Source organism: Lactuca sativa, chromosome 3 (genome assembly GCF_002870075.4).
Source record: "Lactuca sativa cultivar Salinas chromosome 3, Lsat_Salinas_v11, whole genome shotgun sequence".
NCBI classification, from domain to species: Eukaryota; Viridiplantae; Streptophyta; class Magnoliopsida; order Asterales; family Asteraceae; genus Lactuca; species Lactuca sativa.
Window position 1 is genome coordinate 81,042,723 of NC_056625.2, and position 8,658 is coordinate 81,051,380.

At 32.3% G+C, this 8,658-nt stretch overlaps 2 protein-coding genes across 3 annotated transcripts; one reads left to right on the top strand and one right to left on the bottom strand.

Moving 5' to 3' along the window:
* The first annotated feature begins 1,575 nt into the window (after positions 1 to 1,575).
* Positions 1,576 to 3,483, top strand: LOC111904546 (protein FLX-like 3). Of its 2 annotated transcripts, XM_023900298.3 has the most exons (5): positions 1,576 to 1,745; positions 2,001 to 2,245; positions 2,348 to 2,857; positions 2,933 to 3,066; positions 3,215 to 3,483. In XM_023900298.3, the coding sequence occupies exons 3-5, from the start codon at positions 2,358 to 2,360 to the stop codon at positions 3,331 to 3,333; spliced, it is 753 nt and encodes a 250-aa protein (XP_023756066.1). In that variant the 5' UTR covers positions 1,576 to 1,745; positions 2,001 to 2,245; positions 2,348 to 2,357; the 3' UTR covers positions 3,334 to 3,483. The 2 variants fall into 2 exon arrangements, with proteins under 2 accessions (XP_023756066.1, XP_023756067.1); XM_023900299.3 differs by lacking the exon at positions 2,001 to 2,245 and having other exon boundaries at positions 1,577 to 1,745.
* A 1,998-nt stretch (positions 3,484 to 5,481) lies between these two features.
* LOC111904584 (3-ketoacyl-CoA synthase 6) lies at positions 5,482 to 7,043 on the bottom strand. Its single transcript, XM_023900334.3, has one exon. The coding sequence runs from the start codon at positions 6,992 to 6,994 to the stop codon at positions 5,636 to 5,638; it is 1,359 nt and encodes a 452-aa protein (XP_023756102.1). The 5' UTR covers positions 6,995 to 7,043; the 3' UTR covers positions 5,482 to 5,635.
* Positions 7,044 to 8,658: the final 1,615 nt, after the last annotated feature.

The window sequence follows — 8,658 nt, forward strand, 5'->3', positions numbered from 1 at the left end:
TTAGCAAAGAAAAGAAAATAATGTGAAAAAAGTAAGAAGAGAAAATAAGAGAAAGAAAAGTGAAACAAAATTGTATTTTGTGTTCGTGAGTTTGAGATAAGCGATAAACAAATTAAACATTTTGTTCATTTCTATCAAAATATTTCCAAATTGGAAGGAAAATTATGAGGAAAATTTTTAATTATATATTTCTTTCCATTAATGAAACTTAAGAACATCATTGTTTTTTACTTTCTTCTTATTTTCATACACTTTCCTTCTTTTTGTCTATTAAGTTGAACACGAAAACATGATTTAAAGGTTTTATTTATTTATTTATTACCGAAGGGCCATGTTGGATAAAATCCCTACAAAAATGCCACATTCAAGAAGATGGGTGAGGTGAAATTCCACCCTATGTGTGACTTGTACTAATGTGGATGAAACTTGTGATCATCTACTACAGGCATGTTTGACACGGAGCTTTTGGAAACGTTTGAGAGCTTTTAGCTTTTGACAAAATGCTCTGGTTTAAATAAAAAACTTCGTTTGGCAATACGAGCGTTTAGCTTTTAATTTAAACAATACGCTCAAAATCTAAAAACTACTTCATGTAGCGTTTAATAAAACGCTACTGAGCTTTTGAAATCAATTTCCATAATTACCCTTAAAAATATATTTATATATTTGTTTATTTTTAATCAATTGTCCTTTTATGTAATTTTATATATTTCAAAAGCTTTCAACTATTTTTACCAAATACTCATATAACAAATAAAAACTACAGCTTACCGCTACCAACTACCTGCTAATCGTTTCCAGCTAACAGCTACTTTTGCCAAACACGCCATACTACTATCATGTAGCCTTTCCTATGGATTATGGAACAAAGTTTATAGTTGGTGTGAACTTGATTATACACATGTTTAAATATCGGAATTGTTATCATGTGCACATTCCATTTTCTTTTTCTAACCACCATTTGGTTTGTATGGCCCATTCAGGTTTAAAGAATAATCGCGTGTTCAAATGCAAACTCACTTCCTATTCTCAAGTATTCAATGAGATAATGGCGAATTCTTTTTTCTTGATCAAGAATACTGGTAGAGATAGACTCTTCTTGGTGGTAGATAGGAATGTTTGACGTTTATCCCCTCTTTTGGCACATCACTAATATAGCTTTGTATTTCTATTTATAATTTGTAATTGATCCATCTTTTCTTATTAATAATAATCTTTAGCCTTTAAAAAACACCATAAAGCTAATTTGGATGGCCTCTCTCTCTCTCTCATCCTTTAATGATCTAATTACTTATTAACCTCATTTGACTCGATTGAAATAAAATGAATTTGATTAATCAATAGTTATGTTGGGTTATGTTATATTTTTTCCGTTCCAAAATTACTGTCCACAGACAAAAAAAACATACAGATTAAAAAAACATTACTTGGTTAAATAATAATGATGAAGTATTTTGATAAAAATATTATTTATTTTTATAAATAAACTATTATTTTATTTAAGACAAAAAAAAAAAGAACCGTTAAGATGGAAGATAAAAATGCAATGATAATGAAAAACGCCTTGAAACCTCTTCAAGAAAAAAAAAAAGATCCATCTCCAGGGAGTCCAGTTCTATAACAAGCCCATACATAAAAAATTTATCAAACTTCTGTAATAACCTTTCGTCGTCGTGTTCGTCTCTTTTAGGGTTTCCTGGTATCGTTTTGGGTAGATTTCGCTTCTTTCATTCAAATCCTTCGAGGTAAATTCTTTTCGTAGCTACCATATGTTAAATTTCCTTCAACTTTACAACCAAACTTGTGAATTAATGCCCTTAAAACGCTGTTCTCCTCATCCGCACCAAAAACAATTGAAATTGACTTATTTGAATTTGTTTTTGTTGTATATGACGCAAATTGCTCTTTTGATGTTTGTCTTGATCAAATTGTTGGTGTTTGCTCCTGATTAACACTTAAATTTGTTTAATTTTGGGTTATTGCTTTATGTTTGCACTCAGGAACAGTGCTATATGCTGATTCCAGCTAACGAATAAGTAATTGATTAGCTTAAAGCGAGAATGTTAAAACATGAAAGAAATCGGATAAACCGAGTGCATCAGCTGTCCCCAGATCATAACTGGTTACTAATCGAAACTATAAATAACAAGCTCTTGCGTCTTGTTGGCTTTCCTCTTTCTCAATCATAATCATTAGTTTGTTCTCCATTGTAGCCTTTGTTCCTATCTTCAGAAAATCTGCTTTGGTAAAAAACAGAAGCCCAAATTGTCTCTCTGTGTATCCTAATTTTTGAATCCCTACGAATTTAAGTTCAAGTATTCAAAGATATCCTTTCATCTTTTTTCAGGTATAACAAAATGTCTGGAAGGAATCGAATGCCACGGGGCCCACGTGAGGGCCCAATTCACCGGGCCCACGGGCCCCTCCCTCCTCACCCTGCTGCTCTTGAAGAAGAACTTGAACTCCAACATCGAGACATTCAAAGAATCATGGCTGAAAATGGACATGTAGTAGAAGAAAATGTGAGTCTTCAAAGGGAATTAACTGCTGTGAAAGATGAGATTCATAGATTAGGTCAAATCATCCCCAAATTACATGCTGAAAAAGATGCAAGAGCCAGGGATTTAATTGACAGAGGAATGAAACTCGAGGCTGAGCTTCGTGATGCTGAGCCTTTAATGGCAGATGTGGGACAATTAAGAAGTGAATTCCAGAAATTGACTTCATTGAGGCAAGAATTGTCTAGTCAAATTCAAGGTTTGACCAAAGATACAAGTAGATTGAAGGCTGAAAATGAACAGGTGGTTGGACTTAAGACTGATATTGATGGTATGCATAAAGACCTTGTTGATATGAGGTATGAATTTGTACTTTGATGTATTTAAAACTGTTTTTATTTTGAGATTTATTTAAATATATGTATTGTGTATAGGAGAGATTATGAAATGATGAAGAAAACAAATGAAGAACATGTGATTCAAAAGGAAGCAATGGAAAAGAATCTTATTTCAATGGCTCGTGAAATTGAGAAGCTTAGAGGAGAGCAAATGAGAACACGTGGACTTGGTATATTTTCTTTCTCTCTCTCTCTCTCTCTCTCTCTCTCTCTCTCTCACACACACACACATCATTGTTTGTCTTGTGAATGTGTAAATGTCTAAAACACCCTTGGTTAAGTTTAATGCGATTAACTAGAAATTTTATATGAATGAAGGTGGTGGAGGATATGGAATGTTAAATGGAAGCCCTGATATGAGGTATCATCCAGGTGGTGGATATGGTGGTGGTGGTGGTTGGGGATCTTATGACCACCGAGGACCACCGCGTTATTGATAACAACATCCTGTGTACTTTCTTGCCAGCTGGACATAAAGGGTATGTATGGATTGATGCCAAATTTACATTTTATCTGGTGTAAATATAAAATGTAATGTCATCTTTATGCATGTTTATGGATAATTGCTCCATTGAATTTAGAGTAAATTCTAAATTTCGTCTTTCTGCTATGTCAAAAGTTACCAATGATATAAGAATAAAAAATACACAATATATAATATGCCATGAATGACTTGCACCAATAACTAATGGGATGTTTATGTTCCATGTATGACTTTATACCATTGTTTCACCAAGTTATGACATGGCTAACTAATAGGATGTAGTTGCTCGAAAACCACATGCACCATGCCTATCGGTGTCCATCCACACCAAAATCAACTCTTAAACGCCTTTGCAAAACTCTTTATATTAATTTAAAGACACCAAAATTATTCCAATCTTTTACTATAAATGTTGTACAATGATAATCAGGATGCGATACATTCGATACAGAACATATGATGCATAAGTAGTAGAAAGTAAGAAGTATAATATGTTTTTAGGGGGAGTTTGTTTAGAAAACATTATGTACACACCTTGAAAAATACCCTAAAATCCTTCTATCAACTTAGCTTTTGGTGACTTATGACATTAATACATACACTTTCAATGGCATAAGTATCTATTAAAATGTATAAATCACCAAAACACTCAATATATACGCTAATGATCACGATTGAGTAGAAGAAGATCAACACTAGGGGTTCTAAATACATATTTCTTACTACTAAATTGTGTGACTTCATTCGCCAATCACACAACAATTGAGTTGCCCATGGCCTCCGAAGCAAACTCCAAGGAAAGAATGGGTCATTCTTCCTTTTGAACCATATAATTCACCAAACTCTCTCCTTCTATCCACTCCTTGATAGATCACAATAAAAGAACGCTAGATGCTAGATAGTTTAGTTTCTATTCAACATTTATACTTTGCTCCCACCAAGAAAATAATTACATTGCCAATGCCTTATTCCCATAAGAATAGGCAAAGAGAGGTAAGGAGTAGGCAAATTGTGTTGGTAATTTTAGTGTTATAAATATATTTTAGTGTAGTTATTATTAATATTAAGATAGACTAAGTTTTATTTACTCATAGAGTCTGGATGTAAGAGGTGCATACTCGGGGGGATAAATATGAACTCATGAATATGGGGGTTCGAGGGCAGCGCTCCTAGGTACGGGGGTTCTAACAGGCAACGCCCTTGTCGGGGTCTTAGGGCAGCGCCCCTAGTGGGGTCCAAGGGGCAGAACCCCTGACGGTGTGACATCATGATGATGTCATACGATAGTTATGTCTTATAACTAACCCGTTTTTGGCACAAAAATATATGTAACCTCCATTTACCAACTTATAACCGATTTCTTACATCTGTATAAAGATGATAAGTGTTTTAAAATTGAGTTGATCGTTCATACACTCGAAAATCATACTTCCGATTCTCTCTATCTCATCAAGAACACAAAACAACAAGGTATTATTATGTGTTTCGAATTTAGAAGTGACCTAATTTTTAAATTGATTTTCTTGGATTATCCCAAATCAAATTTGGTGATACTCCAAACATATAGGTTGAAATTATATATTTTGGAAAATAATTGCAATCAAAATCCTAAAAACTGTCCAAATAAATATTGATATTCTAAAGACCGCTAGATGTAAGAGGCTGCTAATGAAAATTCAACGCGAAATGAATAAAAAAACTAGGGCGTGTGACAATAGGAAAAGATAAATAAAAACATTACAACTGAAAAGTACACAGAATTAAACATAACATGCCTTGAGTATGTAAATAATGAATGAATACACATATAACATAAGAATATTCTAGCACTAAATTAGGAAACAAATGCTATCGAAACAAGCCGAAAGTAAATGATGGTAAAGATTGCACATGATGCATAAATGGTGGAACGTAAATAAGCTAGTGCCTAGATAACTAGATCTCAATTTTGATTTTGTATATTTCAAATTTCTATTCGATTTAATGATTAAGTTTGATAAATTATGTTTGTTGTGGATCGAAGACGAAGGAGATGAAGAAATCGACACAATACCGAAAAAGTGTAAATCCATCAATTCAAAAAATCAAACTTTGGGAGTAAATCCATATTTTTTGACATAGCACACCCGTAAAAGTTTTAACTTACTCTATATTTTATTTTACATAAACATTACCATATAAAATGCTAAAGAAAAATAAAACAAAAGGACTAATAATTAATAATGATCTCTTGAAATCCAACACTTACGAGTTAGTTATGGGACATGAATCGGGTACCTATCGATACAATCGAACCAAGGCCCATCCAGTGGATTTGTTATGTTCCTGTTACACTTCCAAACAGCACTATTGCATTTAAATCCACTCCCTAAAGCTATTTGCCAAATCCTATCTCCTTCCTTCATCCTCCCTTTAGCTTCCAAGTAACTAAGCTCATACCACAAAGAAGACGACGACGTATTCCCAAACCTATGCAATGTCATCCTTGATGGCTCCATGTCTTGCCACGTCAGCCCTAATTCTGTCTGCATGTTGTTTATCACACCCCGACCACCCGCATGCACACAAAAATGCTTGAATACCCGCTTGAAATTTGGCACGTAAGGTTTGGTGTCCTTACGCTTAGACACAACTTTCTTGATTACATTCTTAAGAAAAAAGAACACTTCTGTTAAAGGAAGGACTTGAAGGGCAAATGCATGGATATTTGCTTTCAAAGCTTGACGAGCTATGTTGGGCAAGTCTTTGGAAAGTGAAATACCTATTTTGCCCTCTGAATCCTCCATTTCATGGATACACTTATACGCTTTATCAAATGAGCCTATGTGGGTTCGAACCACGTGAAGTAAACGATACTTTGATTGCTTTCGGAAACATTTTTTGTTGGACAACAAAACACTCGCACCACCCATGCGGAAGAGGCAGTTTGGTAGAAGCATGGAACGATCTTTTCCGGTGTAGTAAAACAGTGTTATAATCTCGGTGGTGATAATAACAGCGTTTGAGTTCTTATGAATTTTAAGAAGATCACGAGCTAGATTAACAGATATCAATCCAGCACTACACCCCATGCCAGAAAGATTAAATGTTTTTACATCTTCTCTCATGTTATATCTTCTCATGATCATGCTTGTTAAAGAAGGAATAGGCGCAAAAACACTAGTGTTCACAACAAGAAAGTCGACCTCTTGTGGGTTTAACTCCATTTTTTTAAAAAGCGAATCAAGGGATGAGTAAATGACGATTTCGGCCTCGTTTCTCGAAGCTTCAATGGAGGGAGTTGGAGGGAGACTGTGCATCGCTGGGGGCAAATATGTCTCGTCGCCTAAACCTGATCGAGCCAAGACTTTCATTTGGAAGTCGACACTTTCGGGGTGGGAACTTAGATTGATACGGGAGTGCCTTAAGAAGGCGTCTGAGGGTGATTGTAAACTTTTTGGGGGGTTGCAACAAGCGTAATCCACCAAGTAGATTGAAGGGTGTTTGGAGATAAAAGATAGAATGAAGAACATGATGACGACGATGATGATGGAGAGTGAAAGAATGAGAATGGGTTTCATGGCATCATCGGCATAAAGAGTTTTGAAGAATGAAAGAAAGATGTCCAGCGTCATGATTTTTGTGATTCGAGTGTGGGACGATTGTAAAACTGCTGATGGAAGCTTGGATTTAAAGAAGAGGATGAAGATTATTAGAATACATAAGGTGGTTGAGTATATACCAAATGTGCCAATAGTTACAAAATAGAAGTATCTTTTATAGTGATCCGAGCCCATTTTAACTCATTATGTCATTATATATTCATACAAATACCAATATGTTTTGAAAAAATATTGTTACATTTTTAGTCCCGGATCTTTTCTTTTTGTTCCATAATCTACCCAAAATCTATTTCTTTTATTGCTTGATTAATATTTTAAGACAAAACTACAAAAATAGTCTCGGTGGACGGTGGTTAGTTGAAAGTTATCACTTTCGTTTAAACGTGATCCATATTGTTACATCTTTTTTAATGAGAATTTTATAGAAAGTTTGGTCTAATTTATTTTGAACTTTTTTATAATCAGATTTTACACTTACTTTTTTATTTTCTTAATTTATTTTTATTGCAAAAATCAAGAAAAAAAGGAAAAAGAAAATATGCACCAACCCATCCTCTCTCTCTCTCTCTCTCTCTCTCTCTCTCTATATATATATATATATATATATATATATATATATATATATATATATATATATATATATATATATATATATATATATATATATATATATATAGACACACACACACACACACTAGATGAATCGCCGCACGTTGCGTGGAATAAAATTATACGGTTAAATTTTTTGTAATCATACATTATTGAAAATATTTATGTCAGTTTTATTAACTATAAAATAATAATAATTACATTTAGTTAATGTAAATTATAATTAATTTGAACAATAAATAATATAACACTTATTAAATCAAATCATTTAATGATCTCTGGTCATGTTTTACGTGTGTATAAAATTAGTTGTGGTGACTTAATAAGACATGTGGAAGATATGATGAATAAATTATTGATCCATATTTAAATTATCACACTACTCCAGAGCATGATACATAGTCTTATATTTACATTAAGAGATTATTCCAGCATAGAACCCTCGTTAAGGAAGTTCTCTTTAAAAAAAAATTATAGTACTCACTATTTTAATTAACTAATGTTATAATTTATTAAATTTTAAATTTTTTTGATGATGTTTTAATTTCATCATGAATATTGTTTAAATTATCAACCACTATTTGTAACGTAACATAATTTATTTTATAATTTCATGTTATTTTTAACTATTATTGTTATTATAAATTAGTTTAAAAACAACTTAATTGAATTTTAGTTATTATATTTATCTTATTTAGTAATTTCCTTTTTCAATATTTTAAAAAACATATGTTTTTCATTTTTATTACTTTGGTTTTTAAACTTTACACTATATTTTTAAATTTTCTTGATATATTAATTTAGGCTATGCATTTAATACTATTGAAGTCAACAATTTAGTATATCATACTGATAATTCAAGAAGTCTTCAATTTATGATAATGTTTATAATTAACAAAATATTTAAGTTAATAACTTAAATATATTATGTGGAAATATGAAGAGTTAGGAGTTTCAAAATAATGTGGTAAAAGAAAAAAAATGTTTCCTGGATTATTTAAATTATCAACAACTGTTTATAGTGTAACATAATTAAATTACAACTTTATGTTATTTTTTATTATTAT

Excerpts from the sequence above, each read along its gene's own strand:
- LOC111904584 (XM_023900334.3), bottom strand. The coding sequence starts at position 6,994 with ATGACGCTGGACATCTTTCTTTCATTCTTCAAAACTCTTTATGCCGAT.
- LOC111904546 (XM_023900298.3), top strand. The coding sequence starts at position 2,358 with ATGTCTGGAAGGAATCGAATGCCACGGGGCCCACGTGAGGGCCCAATT. Across the intron at positions 2,858-2,932 it reads AAAGACCTTGTTGATATGAG|GAGAGATTATGAAATGATGA; the intron begins GTATGAATTTGT and ends TATTGTGTATAG. Across the intron at positions 3,067-3,214 it reads AATGAGAACACGTGGACTTG|GTGGTGGAGGATATGGAATG; the intron begins GTATATTTTCTT and ends ATATGAATGAAG.